Source organism: Peromyscus eremicus, chromosome 10, assembly GCF_949786415.1.
Source record: "Peromyscus eremicus chromosome 10, PerEre_H2_v1, whole genome shotgun sequence".
NCBI classification, from domain to species: Eukaryota; Metazoa; Chordata; class Mammalia; order Rodentia; family Cricetidae; genus Peromyscus; species Peromyscus eremicus.
The window spans coordinates 96,310,962-96,329,071 of NC_081426.1; the positions used below are offsets into that span (position 1 = coordinate 96,310,962).

The 18,110-nt window shown below is 39.4% G+C and overlaps 2 protein-coding genes across 11 annotated transcripts in view; one reads left to right on the forward strand and one right to left on the reverse strand.

The window, feature by feature from the left end:
• Positions 1–5,628, forward strand: part of Mtf2 (metal response element binding transcription factor 2) — a 57,637-nt gene extending 52,009 nt beyond the window's left edge. For 6 of the 9 annotated variants that reach the window (XR_009381682.1, XR_009381683.1, XR_009381681.1 and 3 more), the window contains one exon: positions 4,968–5,628. The gene's annotated coding sequence lies outside the window, so the exon portion shown is untranslated. The remainder of the gene's footprint in view (positions 1–4,967) is intronic. The other 3 variants (XR_009381678.1, XR_009381679.1, XR_009381677.1) reach the window with 2 other exon arrangements.
• Tmed5 (transmembrane p24 trafficking protein 5) lies at positions 1,883–18,110 on the reverse strand. Of its 2 annotated transcripts, none has more exons than XM_059274940.1 (4): positions 17,561–18,100; positions 14,046–14,143; positions 5,952–6,135; positions 1,883–5,153 (listed from the first exon to the last, which is right to left on the reverse strand). In XM_059274940.1, the coding sequence occupies exons 1-4, from the start codon at positions 18,011–18,013 to the stop codon at positions 4,935–4,937; spliced, it is 954 nt and encodes a 317-aa protein (XP_059130923.1). In that variant the 5' UTR covers positions 18,014–18,100; the 3' UTR covers positions 1,883–4,934. The 2 variants fall into 2 exon arrangements, with proteins under 2 accessions (XP_059130923.1, XP_059130924.1); XM_059274941.1 differs by having other exon boundaries at positions 5,043–5,177; positions 5,948–6,135; positions 17,561–18,110.

Sequence of the window (18,110 nt, forward strand, 5' to 3'; positions counted from 1 at the left end):
GTCTTTGGTATTTGGAAATAGTTTAGAAAATGACAGGCATTTGTTGCAGTCTAGTCAAAGAGAACCTTGCATACTAAACATTCAGACCCTTTTAGAAAAAAAGATACAAATCTTGGGCCAGTAAGATGGCTCAGCATGTTAAGATGTTTACCACCAAGCCTGACAGCCTGAGTTCAATCCCTGGGACCTGCATAAGGAGTAGATAATTGGCTCCTGAAAGTTGTGCTCTTGACACTGGTCCCCTGCCCCCTAAGAACGCTATGGTGTGTGTTCACACACATGTACACACTAAATTCAAAAATTTAAAAAGGGAACGCTCCAGTTCGGAATTTTTGTTTATTTTTTCAGGACAGGGTTTCTCTGTGTAGTTTTGGTGCCTGTCCTGGATCCTGCTCTGTAGACCAGTCTGGCCTTCAAAGAGCTCCACCTGGCTCTGCCTCCCGAGTGCTGGGATTAAAGGCATGCGTCACCACTGTCCAGCCTGGATATTTTATTATTTAAAGTTGGGTAAAGTACTCTCCCATCTAAACAGGACTTGGAAGTAACCCACATTTGTTACTTCTCTGCTAACTCCAAAGGATCATGTCTTCGCTGGCAGGGAGAGAGCAGATGAGTGGAGCAGGTCCAAGGTAACGCGGGTACGGCTAGTGCAAAGGTGGTGGCAATGGCCGCTCATGGAGGCAAAAGACGAGGCAGAGAGACCTTTGTCCTGTCTTTATACCACGTGAAAAGCAGAACTAAAGCAATGCTGGGTGTAGTGATGCACACAGGTAATTCCAATACTAGGGCTGCCGAAGACAGAATTATATACAATGTCCTTGGTAATGTGTTGTATGGCAATCACAAGTTCTCTCAGTTAGTAGAGGGTTTGTGTACATCACTTTGAGATGGCATGATTAGTGCATTATAAGAGAAGTCTGCCAGAGGCACCAGAGACAAACACAACCTAAGCTTAATGGTCTACAAAACAAGAGATGGCAAGCTGATACCTAAAAAAGTTAGTAGTTAGTACTTCGTATTTTTCTCCCTACTGAAAAGCAGATTCTTTGCTTTTATGTTTTCCAAAATACTATACGTAGTACTTTGTGTAATTTTGTTATTACCACTGCTTTGGTTAGGGTGGGTACGTCAGGTCTGTTGAGGATGACCTTTACACACTGATCTTCAGTTTGGAAATCATTGCATTTGATAATCAGCTGGCTGTCTGCATATTTTGTAGGCTTTTCTTATAGCTTGTCTACCAGGCATATCCAGTCTGTGGTTGAGTATAGCTATAATTGGGCCCCAATATGAAATAATAAAGTTACTTAAACATGATTTTTGGGGTGAGGGTGGATGTAAACTCTGCTGTGCAGTTTTCAAGTGTAAACTCTGCTGTGCAGTTTTCAAGTGTAAACTCTGTAGATGACAATGTCTGTGATACAATGTCCAAAGGTTGGACACATTGTAAACTATTGTTTTCTCCCTGCCTTGTTTGGCCAGGGAATATTTGCCTGTGCTATGTTTGTGAGCTGTACTGGAGCCGTGCAGTGGTGGAGCACGCCTTTAATACTGGCAGTCAGGAGGCAGATAGGTAGATCTCTGTGAGTTTGAGGCCAGCCTGGTGTACAGAATGAGTACCAGGACAGGCTCCAAAGTTACACAGAGAAACCCTGTCTTGAAAAACCAAAAAGCAAACAAACAAAAAATGTCCTGGGTCATCAAAATAGTGTAGTGGGGACAGGTGCTTCCAAACAGGCCTGGTGAGTCTTAACACACAAAAATTTTAAAAATCTTGTTCCTTTTACATTTAAGAATTTGGCGGCATAAAGGCATACATGCAGATAGAAGACGCATTTAAAAAAAAAAGCTTTAAGGAGTAGACAATAATGATAGGTTGGTAAAATTTCTCTAACAGTAATTTTTATTAGCTGTAAAGAACCCAATATACATAGTCTGTTGCTCATTTAAGATGACACAAATATAGCATAATTTAAGCAACACTGTATTATTATACTCTAAGAAAAAAACATTACATGCTAAATTAATTTGTTTTAAAATTTGATAAAGAACTTTCACTGGAGGTACAAAGTTACAGGGACATGGTTTTTGTTAATTTTAAGATGTAAATATACCTAAGTATATTTTGATTTATAATTTATTTCAACAGTGTTTCCAAACACTTACCTTTTGTTATTGACTTTCTTGTAAAAGAGCACATAATCCAAATGCAACTCAGAATGATTACCTCTACATTTCTGTTAAACTACTGTAGTAATTTATACAATTAAGAACAAGATAAAAATTAGATCAAGTGAAGGCTTACTCGATTTTAGCATAATTGAGAAAGTAACATCAAAAGACTCATGAAGCAGATAATACACATTTAAAAAATAAACATTTTGTTTTTTGCTTACAGTTTTACTTTTTTATGATTAATACAGGCAACATGGTTCTTAATATCTCTTTTTACTTTTGTCTATAAAAATAAAATCTTTAACATTCCTAAGTTAATTTTTCCAATAAAGATACTGCTACCATTTTAAATGGCAGGGGAAGTAACTGAATTATAGATTTAAAAATGAGTGGCACAAATTACATACATACAAGATGATGTAACAAATACAGTGTTAGGTAAGGAATTAGGAGTACAGTACAGTATTGGCTGTATCTAAGAGGTAGAATTCTTAATCACAGTCTTACAGAAAAGATGCAGTAGACTCTTAAGTGTACTCTGCTTATCAGTTATGGTACCTATAGCTTGCTTCTCTTGTACTTAAAAGTGGAAAAGGGAGGCTTTTTTAGGTAATGATCTCAATGACTTTGTTCTTTATATGCTGTAGGAGCATTTCTTAGAATACCGGAGCATTTTCTTGGCCAGTACTGATCATATATGACACTTATTTCATCTTTTGAAAAGCCTCTGAATAGGGAAAAATAAATTTCTAGTCTTCTCCCAAGGCCCCAAGAAGGAGAAAAAAAATATAGTTGTAAGTGAATTTTGTTCTCTGTGTACCATATTTTTTTTGTGTGTATGTGAGATAGGGTAGTACAAGATCATTATTGCTCAGTAAGAATTGCAGCTATATATATATATATATATATTTATGGGTTATGTATATAATATATATATACACACACACAATATATGGGTTCAATACCCAGATTTGACTTTTTTCTCATTGACAATACACTTATCATAACACTATAAATGGGTGTAATGTAAATTGTTTCATGATGAAGTTAAATTACTAGTACTCGAATAAGATTGTACTACAGACTAATAAACTATAAAGGCAGAGCGTTTTGTGTATATTGGCTTTTATATCCATATTAGGTGTTTATAATTGGGGATTATTTTAATCCTTCAAAGTCAGTAGGTGATCATAGGCAATTCTGTGAAAATTATAATAAAACTATAATAAATATGTATACCCAGTGCTAAATCTTATGGTAGGATGTATATTTTATAAAATCTACCTGACCAATTGTAATTCAAAACAGTAACTAGAAAATAAAAACTATGACAAATACAATTTCTTCCAGTGAACTTAAAATTACCCTCCTCTATTTTCTATTAGAATTGTGATTGTACGATGAGCCCATCTGGTTCCAGATATTATGGTTCTATTTAGGTGAACTTTTTGTACGTGGTATTCTCAAGTTTATCTCATTTTCCTGTTTCTGATGATTTTGAGAACTTAGAAAGGAGCTATTTATTTACACTAAGGTCAGATCTCTTCAGAAGTATGCCCCTCACACCTGCTGGTGACAATGTATTATCAAAACCAATAACTATTGGCCAGCTGTGGTGGCGCATGCCTTTAATCCCAGCACTTGGGAGGCAGAGGTAGGTGGATCTCTGTGAATTTGAGGCCAGCCTGGTCTACAAAGTGAGTTCCAGGACAGTCAGAGCTGTTACACAGAGAAACCCTGTCTGGAAAAAACAAACAAAAAACAACAAGCAAAATCAATAGTTGTGTAAAAACCAATACAACACTTTTGATGGGTAATATAAAAATATATTCATTTTATCTTGAATTTAATCTTAGCTAATGTCTAGACAGAATGCATCCCATTCATAAACATCAAGTACCCTTTATATGTCTTCACATAAGAAGACCTTTGTAATATCATTTCAAAGAGAAAAAAGACATCGCCTAATTTCTAAGAGGAAAGAATGCCTTTCCAGTTTTAATTATCAAATGTCAGCTTTTGGAACTGTAGACTAAGTATATAAAAACTAATACTCTGGATAATGTTTCACATTATATTTGGTTATAAAAATCTTAAAAACAGCCAGGCAGTGGTGGTGCACGCCTTTAATCCCAGCACTTGGGAGGCAGAGGCAGGTGGATCTCTGTGAGTTCAAGGCCCAGTCTTGTCTACAGAGCAAGTTCCAGGACAGCCAGGACTATTACATAGAGAAACCCTGTCTTGAAAAACAAAAAACAAAATAAAACAAAAAGAAAAATGTTAAAAATATTATTTCCATGATATACTTCTATTTACTTTTTTGGAGAGATGTAATAGAGAAAAATGATCTATTCAGTCCATAATTATATAATTCTTAAATGAATTGTAACCTAATATAAGACCGCCACATTTACAGAGAAAGTTGTGGGTAAAAGCAAACAGGTGGTGTGTTTATGAACACTGTCCATTTATTTAATTCATATATGCTATTTGGGAAAGATTTTTAAACTTAGAAAAATAGTTAATATGCCTTAATTAAATCCAAATTTTGTATGATATCCTGTTGTATACATAAGTGTATAAGTGGGTCAATGTTATCTGGACATAAAATGAGGACTTTCCTTTTCTACTAAATTTTATATATCTTATATTTAATTTCTGAAAATGTTATGGTAAAAACTACTAATGATCTTGACTGTAACAGTGTATTAGAATTTTCTACCTCTTATTTTTCAATGTTAAGTGACACTGTTGGAGTTTTAAGTTCTACTTTTTCTCTTATCTTCAAATAGACTTTTCAGCATATAAACCTGAATTGCTGACACCACCACCATGACCATCAAATTAACCACAGACCAAAAGTTGACTCTATCGAAGTTGCTTTCTTGTATGTTCCGATCACGAGCTTCAAATGCTCTAAGCAGAGTTTGTATGTGGCCACTTTTGCTTAGTCTGGACTTGATGCTGTTGATGGATTCCTGGAGATAAATACAGTAATTTTACTATTAAAAATACTAAGGACACATTCCTTTAGTAATATGCTTCATGCTATTTTTAAAATCAAAACAATTTTTTTAAATATATGGGAATACAATTCAATTAAAGTGCAGGTATGACTTGTATCACCTAGAGATCCTCCATGAGGCTTTAAAATAGTAATGATAAATTTATTTAACAGAGATTAAAAATATACCATGAATTGAAAAGAGAAGATCAAAATATTTGAGTAGCATAGCACCAGGACTTTTATATATTTTATCTCTCTTGTTATTTGGCAATTTTTACCTAATCCATTGTGTGTCTATAGTATTTTACTTTTGAATGTTTTGTCATCCAGGGAGGTCCAGCACACATTATAACAGATGCAGGAGTTTGGAGTGATCTAAGCGGCAAAATCCATGGAATGCCAGCAAACCTCGCAGTGAAGAGTCCCAGAGCCTTCCAAAGGCTCAGCCCTGTCCACACCTGTAAGACCTCATACCTGTGAAATTCACTTCAGATTTGTGACTTCTGGAACTATGAGAAAATAAGTTTATTTTGTTTTTCATGTTTAAAATTAAATTTTCTGCAAAGATGGGATTCATTTGAGATAAATGATTTGAAAAACTCTAATAAAAAGGTAAACATAAGCTAAAATTGAGATTTGAAATGATGTTAAAAATGGCAGAGACAACAGTTTTTGGAAAATATAGCTAAGAATGCTCAGTTCAATCTCTGTCATATAATAAAATCTCTGGCTGCTGCACTGTCATTACTTATCAAAAGGTCCTACTAACCAGGATATCCTCCAGTTTCATCTCCAGCACATCTGTGTCAGTAATATATTTTTTCCAGTCTTCTTGTTCTTGAGCCTCTTCTCCCATGTTATCCAGAATCAATTCAAAAAAGATGACCTTCTCAGAAATGGTGCTGAATGTATTATCAAAGCAGAACATGTAGTCACCAACTTCAGTCTCTATACTACATTAAAAAAGGGCACATTTTTAGTATTCTGTATTTCCAACTGGACAATATATTCAAATACTTGCAAGTTACACATACTTGGAATTTACTTGGTCAATTATGTTAAATTATTTTATCTTTTTTTTTTTTGAGACAGGGTTTCTCTTTGTAGCCCTGTTTGTCCTGGAACTCACTCTGTAGACCAGGCTGGTCTGAAACTCACAGAGATCTACCTGCTTCTGCCTCCAGAGTGCTGGGATTAAAGGTGTGTGCCACCAATGCCTGGCTTGTTCTAAATTTCTTTTTGGTGGGGGGAAGAATGGGATTCAAAGTTGAAGTACATGATAAATCATAATATGCTTTAATATTTATAATTTAAAGAAATTCTATACTGAGACCTATTTATATGCAAATATAACAACTTACCCTTCAATTAAGATTAATCTTTAAACTGAGTTTTGTTTAGTTTTCAAAAGCAGTGACAGTTGGAACTGGAGAGATGGCTCAGTGGTTAAGAGCACTCGGTGCTCTTACAGAGAACTGGAGTTGGCTGGGGTGGTGGGTGGTGGGTGGTGCGCACGCCTTTAATCCCAGCACTTAAGAGGCAGAGGCAGGTGGATCTCTGAGTTTGAGGCCAGCCTGGTCTACAGAGTGAGTTCCAGGACAGGCTCCAAAGCTACACAGACAAACCCTGTCTCAAAACACAAAACAAACAAAAAACAGGACTGGAGTTAGGCTCCCACTACCCACACAGGTGACTTACACCCAACTCTAACTACAGTTTCAAGGGATCTGACATCTTTTTCTGACCTTCACAGGTCACATACACACAAATATAACATTTTTTTTTTTTTAAATCAGTAATTGCACCAAGGGTTTTCCTTCAGGTTTCTGACACACTAACTGTATTCTAAAATGTAGTTTACAAAGGTAAGAGGTGAGGTCTGTAGCCAATAGCTGGTATTTTACTCTGTGCAGTTGCCTGTGTGGAATAAATGCCATTCATAGCTAAGCTGAACTGAAGTTTCTTGGTCTTGCTGGCCATTGTAGCTCTTGTCTGTATCCCCATAATTCAGGAGGTGAGGTAGGATGATTGCTGTGACTTTGAGGCCAGTCTACGATACAGTATGAGACCCTGTCTCAAAAAATTTAGCTTTTTTGAGACTGAGTATTACTACATAGCCCTGGCTGGCTTGGAATTTCTATGTAGACCAGGCTGGCCTTGAACTTACACAGAGAGAACCACCTGCTTCTGCCTTCTGAGTGCTGGGATTAAAGTCTTGTGGCTATGAAGTGGTTTTCTAACAAGTTCTGTGCCCCTTCCCTTTTGGTGGAGAAAAACCCTACAAAGGAAACCTCTACATGCTAATGACATTTATTACAGTTGCCCCTCAACAAAATAAACACCATTTTCTTGAAAGAATGGCAAAACTACATTTTATAATCTATCCATACAGTAACTACCCTTCAGTTAATTATTCCACAAGAGACTGTGGATAACACTTAACTCCTCTAAAACTGACTCAGACACTGGTAGGCCTATTGAGTTAAAAAATCTGTTCTGTGAGAATTCTAGATTCAGGTAAAATATCCCTTCATTGTCCTTTTTATTGAGCCAGAGAGAAATTACAAATAGCAAAGAACCTAATATGTATATTACCAGAATGGATCTTGCTCCATACAAAAGATAATTTTCTTTATTGAGAATTCTAATAAGGGCTTAGATATGTAAGAAAGTTTCTCACTAGATGAACCTTTCTGGATACATTTATATTGGCGGCCACTCAATTTTCACTTTCTCAAGAGAGGTTTCGATTGGTATTGGAAGTATTGGTCTTTTGTTATCCATCATTAGGTTTATTTTTACATCCCTCTGATATCTTTAATTAATCTTTATTAAACTGGACATTAACTTGTACTTCCTTATATTTCAGCATATCTTGCCTATATTTTGGTTGACATTCAGTATTATATAATTACGCTTGATTGACAAAGTTAGGATCTTCAGTGAAACAGATCTACTTGGCACCTGTTAATTTTGGGGCAAGAGTCATATATCAAAGGATGTTGAGTACTTATTATACTTTAAAAAGGCCTGAAACAGCTGGTTATGGTGGTGCATGTAGGGAAAAAGAGTCAGCCAAAGAAAACCACCCTGGCCCTGAGACCAGAGCCAGTGAAAGAAAGCCCTGACCTTGAAACTAGAGTCAAAGAAACATACTTTGTCCCTAGAATCAGAGCCAGTGAAAGAAATATATCCTGGGCTGAAATTTGAGCCAAAAAGCTAAAATGGGCCATGAAAGAAACAGTTTGGCCCTGAAATCAGAATCAACTTGGCTCCTCACCAACAAAACTAACCAATCCCTGACCAGAAAAACTGACCAATCCCTGGAGAAACTCCGTCCCTAAGAAGCCCTCTATAAGCCTCTGTCTGTTCGGTTGTGGGCTGTGCTTTGCCCCTCTGGCAGAGGGAGCCACTCTCCTGGACTCCTTCCCAAATAAATTTTCTTAGAAGAGACTTGGGTGAAGATCTTCATTCACTGGCACAGAATAGAAAAACCTTGCTGAGACGTCCCTTGGGGGACTGAGCAGAAAAACCTTGCTGAGATGTTCTCTTGGGGGGCTGAGCAGGGTTGAGCAGAAAAAAGTAACAGCTTTTTGCCAGCACTGGAGGAGACTGCTACATCTCTGCAAAGGTTTCTCCTTTAGCAGAGCGAAGCAGAAGAAGCAACATCTTGGGCCAGAGAGAAGCAGCAGAGTTCTGCTGGGAAGCCCACTTAAAAGGGGGGGGGGGGGTTTGGGGGGGGAGGGAGGAGCAAAGCTCAGCTGTCATGGCTCTGTCTAGGAGAGGAGTAGGATTGCTGTATTACGTGGGGAGACCATCCCCCACCACACCCCAGCTTCAGGTATCGCCTGGCTGCCCAACAAGTCAGGATACCTCTCCCTCCAGAGCTGTCATATTGCAGCTCTAGGTATAGCCTGACTTCTGGACAAGTCAGGATACCTTTCCCTACAGACCTGTAATACTTGAAGTACACACCTTTAAACCCAGCACTTGGGAGGCAGAGATGGGCAAGTTTAAAACCAGCATGGTCTACACAGAGAGCTCTAGGACAGCCAAGGATACATAGAAAGACCCTGTCTCAAACAAAGCATAAAACTGCTGAGGGGATATAGCTTAGTGATAGAGCCTTTGACCAGCAATATTCATGTACAATGTTCAGGTTTTACTGTTGTGCCTCTTTCTAATCATTATTGTAAGTGAGGGTGCAGTGAAACTACTGACCACTCCATGGGTTGAAAAGCAAAGTTTACTCAAACTGTCAAGGCTTTCTTGTGTTTGAGTGCAGAGAGAAGTGAAATGGTAGGAGTCTTGCCAGTTATAATGGGTATGTTGTAGTGGGACGTAGGTGAGTTAGCTGGAACAGCCTAGGGACTAGTGTGGGGCTTTGATCTGGTGGAAGCTTACTTGAGTTAAAAGTGAAGTAGATGCCCTTTCAGAGGGTAATAACATAAACCAAAATGGAACTACAACCAACAAGAACAATATCAAGCAAGAAACACATGCTAAATGTCCAGACCATAGTTAAATGGCAAATTACAGAGATTACACCAACAGCTGTCCTATCCTGAAGAATCTAACTCTAGTACCTGGTATGCTATTAGCTAGATACAAGAGGATTGTAACTGTAACTATCTAGTCTTCAACCCCATCAAAGACCTGAGAAGGAAAATAATATTACCCGAGTAAACAGAAGAACAAGCAAGCAACTTCTAAAAAACTGCAAGAAAAGACAGAGACAGCCGGCTGTCTGGACAGTCACCCAGTGTTTCTCTGCAATGTTGGGGCATCCACTTTTGGCTATAGGCCTAGAATATCCGACAGACCATTTTCAGAAGCAGGGTATTTGAAAGACTGTCTTACCCTGTCTTGGCACAATTCAGCAGTCACTTATTCTTGTGTCCTGCTTGTCCGCAATGGACAGTGTGCTTACTGTCAGCAGCGGAGGTAAGGGCAGTTCTTTGCCCAACAGGCCATTTTTTGCTAAGAAGATAAACTCCATATAGAGTGTCTTTTATGCCCAACATCCTCTTGGGAGTAGCTCGGTGCTGCCAGGAACAAAGTGTCTCATGCCAACAGAATTCTAAGTTATTAAAACATTTAGCTGGGCGATGGTGGCGCATGCCTTTAATCCCAGCACTCGGGAGGAAGAGCCAGGTGGATCTCTGTGAGTTCAAGGCCAGCCTGGTCTATAGAGCGAGATCCAGGACAGGCACCAAAACTACACAGACAAACCCTGTCTTGAAAAAAACAAAAGGGGTTGGGGATTTAGCTCAGTGGTAGAGCACTTGCCTAGCAAGTACAAGGCCCTCGGTTCGATCCTCAGCTCCAAAAAAAAAAAAAAAGAAAAAGAAAAAAAAAAAAGAAAAACAATCTGTAAACAGATGTACAGTATAGGGACAATGACCTCGAGGTTGTGACAATATACAAAGTTAATTCTGTTTTATCAGGAATAAATTCAGCAGTTTCAATATGTAAAACAACTCTTTCTGCATACTGAGAGTCAACTATATTGAGAGGCTCTGTAAAGTCCATTAATACCATAAAAATGGCATACAATTCTGACCTTTGTACAGAAGTGCTTTGAACCACTTAAGTAAAGTTTCCTGATTTATATTCTGCCTTTCCTTATTTATTTGCATCAGCATAGAAGGTAGGGACTCCAGAGATTGGTGTTCTCTGTACAATGTGAGGAAGGACCCATCTACCATCGAGTTTTTTGTTGTTTTTTTTTTTTTTTTTAAATGAATTTGATTCTCTCGCTTTTGGGATAACTGTTGTTAATCTCTCCCTAAAAAATTACTGCAAGCCCTTTGCCAATGTTCATTTTCTGCCTATAAAGAGGAAATTTCCTCATTAATTAAAGGTACTACAATTTCTGCTGGGTCCTTTCCTGTCAATTGATGAAGTCTTAATTTTCCTTAGAAAATCAAATCAGAAATCTTTTCCACATATGCCTTTAATTTCTTATTCTGTTTATGTGATAGAAATATCCATTTCAATATAATATAATACGGTGCCTCTTCATAGCAATAGAAACCCTAACTAAGACAGTTACCATCAACTGAAATCACAAAATTAACTTTTTTTTTGTTTTTGTTTTTGTTTTTGTTTTTGTTTTTTTGAGACAGGGTTTCTCTGTGTAGCTTTGCGCCTTTCCTGGAACTCACTTGGTAGTCCAGGCTGGCCTCGAACTCACAGAGATCTGCCTGGCTCTGCCTTCCGAGTGCTGGGATTAAAGGCGTGCGCCACTACCGCCTGGCTTAACCTTTTTTTTTAAAAAGTTGACTTTCTCAGATATTTTTGTCATAGCCTGAGCAAATACTGGTAAACAGAATCAGGAACAATTTTAAAAAGAAACAGAGTGCCAGGCAGTGGCACATGTCTTTAATCCCAGCACTTGGGAGGCAGAGGCAGGTGGATCTCTGTGAGTTCAAGGCCTAGACTACAGAACAAGTTCCAGGATAGCCTGAGCTGTTACACAAAGAAACCCTGTCTCAAAAAACCCAAAAAAGAAAAGAAGAAGAAGAAAAGAAAAGAAAGAAAAAAAAAAGAAATGATTATTTCCCAAGAAAAACTTTCTATTATACTCAATGTATATCACCACATGTATTTGCTGTTATAGTAACCATAAACCAGTTGATGGCTCTTCTGAAGGGCACAGCGTTCATTCAGGAGAGTCTAACCTGTGGTCACAGACTGCGTGTGTCAATATGTTAGAGGACAGCTATGTATGCAGCTCAACACAAAACAGTAAACTTGCTAAAAACATGTTTTTGGTTTTTTTTCTTCCGTTTTTCAAGACAGGGTTTCTCTGTGTAGCTTTGGCTGTCCTGGGAACTCACTCTGTAGACCAGGCTGGCCTCACAGAGATCTGTCTGCCTCTGCCTCCATGGGAATTTTTTTTTTTTTAAAATATCTTTTTTATAACTTGATTTTGTAGTTTTTCAGTGTAAGCTCTGGAGATTGTATTGTAGAGTCAAAAGGTTGGACACACCTGAATGTACTCCAAAAGGTTATGATACTGCTCCAAAAAGGGCAAAAAAATATATGTGTCTGTCTGTCTGTCTGTCTGTCTGACTGTCTATCTATCTATCTATCTATCTATCTATCTATCTATCTATCTATCTATCTATCTATCTATCTTTCCTAGTATCCCAAAAGCAGCAAGAATTCACAGGCAATAGAGAAGTAGTATGTAAGAATGATGCTAAAATAAGTTGCCAATAGATACCTTTTTTTGGAGACCTGATTGCCTGATCTTTTTTCTTTTTTTGAGGGTGGGGAATATTGTTGAGACAGCGTTTCTCTGTGTAGCCCTGGCTGTCCTGGAATTCACAGTCTCAAAATCAAAGAGCTCTGCTTGCCTCTGTCTCCTGAGTGTTGGGATTAAAGGAATGAGCCACCATGCCCAGCATTATACATATTTATGTTTAATCTTTAGTGTTTTCCTAATTAAATTAAATAAATTAGAAGAATTTAATAAAACTAGATTATATTTTATTAATTAACTTTAGAGAGGTTATTCAACCTGTTTAGCTGGAAGCTCCACCTCAGTCCCCTCCTCCCTCTCCAGACCCTGCCCTCAGAAAGCTAACCAAGCAGTCGCTCCTCCCCCTGACCTCCTCAAGACCATGCCTACAGGGTGTTTATAAGGTACGGTCCATAGACCTGCCATACGATTACTTCTCTTCCTTCAAGATCACCCAGGGATGCTTTGCTCACTAAACTTGCACTTTAAATCAGCTTGATTTGTTTATTGCATCAGCGGAGTTACCTGCTACTGGGGATTTCAAAATACTGATCACAACCCTTCATTAACCATGCTACATGCTGAAAAAATTCAAAAATATCTGAACAACTAAGTAGTTAATATGACTTTATGTTTTGCCCTTGTGTATATACGTGCACCATGTATGTTTGGTGCCTATGGAGGTCAGAAGAGAGTGCCTGGTTACCTTGGAAATGGAGTTATGACAGCTGTGAGGCACCATGTGGGTGCTTGGCGCTACTTCTGGGGATCTGATATTGAGTTCTGGCCTCCGCAGGTACCAATTACACACGTGGACCACATACTTTTATGCAAGCAAAACACTCATACAAAATTAAAAAAAATATTTGGGTGGTGGTGGCTAATGCCTTTAATCTCAGACCTCAGGAGGCAGAGGCCAGTCTGGTCTACAGATGGAGTTCCAGGATAGCCAAGGCTACACAGAAATCCTGTCTCAAAACCAAAGGGGGGAGAAAAAGCCAGACATGGTGTTGAATGCCTTTACTCTTAGCATTCAGGAGACAGAGATAAGCAAGCAGTCTGAGTTCCAGTCCAGTCAGTTACTTGATTGAACTACTGTCTTGAAAACAATAACAAACAAAACAACATTTTTTTTTAAGCCAAAAAGGCAGATATAAAATGTCTCAATAGATTAACCAAAGCAAAAAGTTAGCTGGGTGTGGTGCCCTTGGTGGTAGACACTTAAGATCACAGCCACTGGGGAGACTAAGGCAGGAGGATCCCCTGATTCCATGAAATTGAAGTCAGCCTGGGTAATAAAGAACCTAGTTTCAAAAGAAACTAAAAATGAGGAGTAGGTAAGTGGAAGACATTTTCATTGAAATGTCTCACTATCAAAGACTGTTTAAAAAATCATTGTTATATAATATTGATAAATAGTAATAAATGTGCCAATGTACTGATTTTCTCCACCATTCACTAGATTCAGCCAAAAGAACTCAAGAGACATTTCCTGGGCATGGTGGCATGCATCTGTAATTCCAGCACTCAGGAGGCTAAGGTAAAAGGATTGTTCCAAGTTCCAAGCCAGCCAGGGATTTATGTAAATATATGTGTCTCAAACAGTCAACTTACGTGTGAACACCATCTGATTTTCTTTGCTCAAAAACTAAGGTTCTGCCCTCTGGAGAGGCAAGATGGAAATCAATATCTAATCCTGCTCCATCTAAAACCTATAGAAGAGAAAAAATACATATTACAAATTGAAAATAGAAACTTCTATAAAGTAAACCATGTGATGTAAAGGCTTTTAAAAGATTTTATCTAGCCGGGCGGTGGTGGCGCACACCTTTAATCCCAGCACTGGGAGGCAGAGGCAGGCGGATCTCTGTGAGTTCAAGGCCAGAAAAGGCACAAAACTACACAGAGAAACCCTGTCTGGAACCCCCCCACCCCCCAAAAAGATTTTATCTATTTATTTACTTATTTACTGGACACAGGGTCTCTTTATGTGGCCCTGGCTGTCTTGGAACTCACTATGTAAGCCACATTTTTGGCCAGGTCTGCCTCTGCCTCCCTTGGAGTTCTAGGATTAAAGGCATATGCCACCATGTCCTGCCTTTAAAAGGTGCAAGTGGAGGCCAGCGGTTGACATCCTCCATTGTGCTCCAAATTTTTTTGAGACAGGGTCTCATTACATAGCCTAGGCTGGCTTTGAACTTGTCATCCTTCTCCCTCAGCTTCCTGAGTGTTTAGAATTACCAGCAGATTGCACCATTCTTGCCTTTCAAGGAAATTTTTGGTTAATAAAAATTATTTTCCCATCCAGACTTTTTCACTAACTTCATAGTTGGTTTCCCTGTGTCTCATTTTGCTTCCTTTAAATCTGCTCTTCACACTCCCCCCAGCAATCTGCTTAAATCTTATGTGTCTGTCTTATGTGTGGTGGCATATTGTAGGATATTTGTATAATGTGAAGATTTGTATTGCTGTGATTGGTGTAATAAAAAGTTGATTGGCCAATAGCTAGGAAGGAGAGATAGGTGGGACTTCCAGGTAGAGAGAGAACTCTGGGAAGAAGAAAGGTAGAGTCACTGGCCAGACTTGGAGGAAGCAGGATGGGCAGTAAGGAGATGAGGTAATGCTATGTGGCAGAATGTAGATTAGTATAAATGGGTTAATTTAAGTTATAAGAGCTAGTGGGACAAGCCTATGCTAGGTAAGGCCCAGCTTTTATAATTAATAAGTCTCTGTGTCACTATTTGTGAGCTTGTGGCCCAAATGAAAACTGGCTACAGTAGCTCATGCCTTTAATTCCAGCACTCAGGAGGCAGAGGCAGGTGGAGCTCTGTGTGTCTGAGGCCAGGCTAGCTTAAAGATCTAGTTCCAGGACAGCCATGGGTGTTACACAGTGAAACCCTGTCTCTAAAAACCAAAAAGAAAAAAAAAATCTTACGTGTCATTGTAAAAAATAAGGGAAAAGCTATTTCTCTTGAAGCACATTTATAACCCCGTCTCTGTTCCCTAGCTGTGTGGTCTATTTCCTATTTTGCTACTTCTACCCTCAGACTTTACAGTTTTCAAACCAATTAAAAACTCAGTACTTACAGTGTACTTCTGAACACTCAAACCATAGTCCCTAAAATCAGTCTATTCAGTTTTTCACTTTTCTGAAACTGGCCTCATTTCTTGCATTCTTATCTCATTTTCAGATTTAATTTTACTTTTTCCAACAATCCTATTCTCTGAAAACCAAGAAATGACTATAACAGTATGTAATCCTACCTTATTCAAATTACCTGTTTAAGTAGGGGGTGGTGGCCCATGCTGTAATACCAGTACTTGGGAGACTGAGGAGAAGGAGGACTACTGTGAAGTTCTGAGGCTAGCCTGGGCTACATATTGAATTCAATGCCATGGGGTACATTGTGAAACCCTGTAACAAAATACAGACCAACCAACCAGCCAGCAAAACATAACCAATCAAAACCAAACCAAAACAAAAAAACTAAAAAACCAAAACAAAACAAAAATCCTCGAACTTAAACAAAGCTTGCCTATGAACCCTAAAACTCCTGAGAACAAGGATTCTTTTTATTCCTCCTCCCTGCTCAGTTTCTTGTACACATTAACTGTTTAGGAAATGCTGAACTTATGCTTACATGTAGAAATTGAGCAATATTAAGCTGTAATCTCAGTTTTAGATTTTCAGATACTTCCTGTAAACTATAAATAATCCCAATGTTTCTTCATATAAAAATTCTACATTAAGGTTTAAAAATTAGATGTGTCCCCCTGTGTGCGACACGTGCATGCAGCAACTTCCGAGCTTCTACTCTTGCCTACTACGTAAATATTTTCTGCTCTAACACCTAATAGCATTCAGAACTGAATTTGAAAAAAAAAAAAAAAAAGGCTCAAAGACAAAACACATGAACATATATTTGGTGCATTGCTATCTGGATACACAGAAAGTTGCCAGGTGGAACTTGTCTTTAAGAAATTACTGGCGGGGCTGGAGAGATGGCTCAGAGGTTAAGAGCATTGACTGCTCTTCCAGAGGTCCTGAGTTCAATTCCCAGCAACCACATGGTGGCTCACAACCATCTGTAATGAGATCTAGTGCCCTCTTCTGGCCTGAAGTCATACATGCTGTATACATAATAAATAAATAAATTTAAAAAAAAAAAAACAAAAAAAACAAAAAAACAACAACAAAAAAAAAAGAAATTACTGGCTAGAACGACTACATAAATTAAGACACTTCTTTCTACTGCCGTGTTCTGTAGATAATAAGAACAAAAGACATGGGGAGAATGCTGACGAATTCAATGAAAAAAACGGTCATAAAGTTGTAATACACTATTACCTTCTTTGATTTGAAAGTAATGGGTACACAACAGGGACGGAAATGTACCAGTAAACAAGGCAACAGCTCCTTTCAACATATTTCAAAATCTGACTTAGAGATATTCACGTGGTCACAATTCAAAATTCCTTAACTGAAGCAAACACCGTGACAATTTTATAATATTGGAATTTGGTGAAAGTGGTGAGGGCGATTCAAACAAGTGTCATCATTTCGTCCAATAATTAAACAACAACAAAACCACAAAAAACGTGTATCGGCTGGGCGGTGGTGGCGCACGCCTTTAATCCCAGCACTCAGGAGGCAGAGCCAGGCGGATCTCTGTGAGTTCGAGGCCAGCCTGGGCTACCAAGTGAGTCCCAGGAAAGGCGCAAAGCTACACAGAGAAACCCTGTCTCGAAAAAACAAAACAACAACAACAACAACAAAAAAAAAAAAACAAAACAAAAAACGTGTATCAGCCCCATACTGTGAAACTCTCAGAATTGTAGTGTATACTAGCTAGGAAAGCTATGGGTGAATTAAGAAACAAAGAGTAACGCCACCGACGTCACCAGTGCTGGCCTCTTTCCGACCAGAGGAAAGGGAAGAGAGGGTAAGTGTCAATTTTCGGACTGGACAAACTTGGGAGTTCCAGGTACCCAAGAGCCTTGCCTAGTGCGCCTGCGCTGAGCAGGCCACTCCCAGGCGACCCTCCAGATTTCACCTCGCCCGCGGTCCTAAGTTTTCCAAGCGAAGATGCAGCCGGGCCCGGGGAAGGCCAGCTCGCCCCCGCACTTACTTGGTATTCGATCTCCAACGAGGCCTTCAGGGGCATGGGCTGGTAGAAGCACTCCTTCTGGCCCGCCGGGAGCGTGAAGGTGAAGTCGCTGTCCAAAGAGGGCTTGAAGCCGGCCGCCCCCCGCAGCAGCGCTGGCGGCAGAGCGGCCAGGAAGAGCACTGGGAATGGCAGCCAGATCCTGCCGCCCATCCCTGTCGGAGCGATCTCGGACTGGAAGAGTAGGGAGGTGCGGGATGCTGGCGTCTCCGCTCTGAAATCCCGAGTTCGAGCGAACTTCAGGCGGCTGCGGCTCACCCTGCCTTCGAAGGGGGAAGCGCTGTCCTCCACTGGGCTGGGTGAGGGCGGGGCTGCTCTTCCCTTTCTGCACCCCCCTGGGGTTCGGAGCCTTGCTTCACTCTGGACTTGTAGGTTTTGGCTTCCCGCACACACACCAATGAGCATGGCGGCCGTCATGATGGGAAATGTAGTTCAATATGAACTCGGCGCGTAGCCGTCCACGCATCCAGCCTCATTTTCCCGGCATGCTCTGCGCTCCGGCGTCGCATTTGCG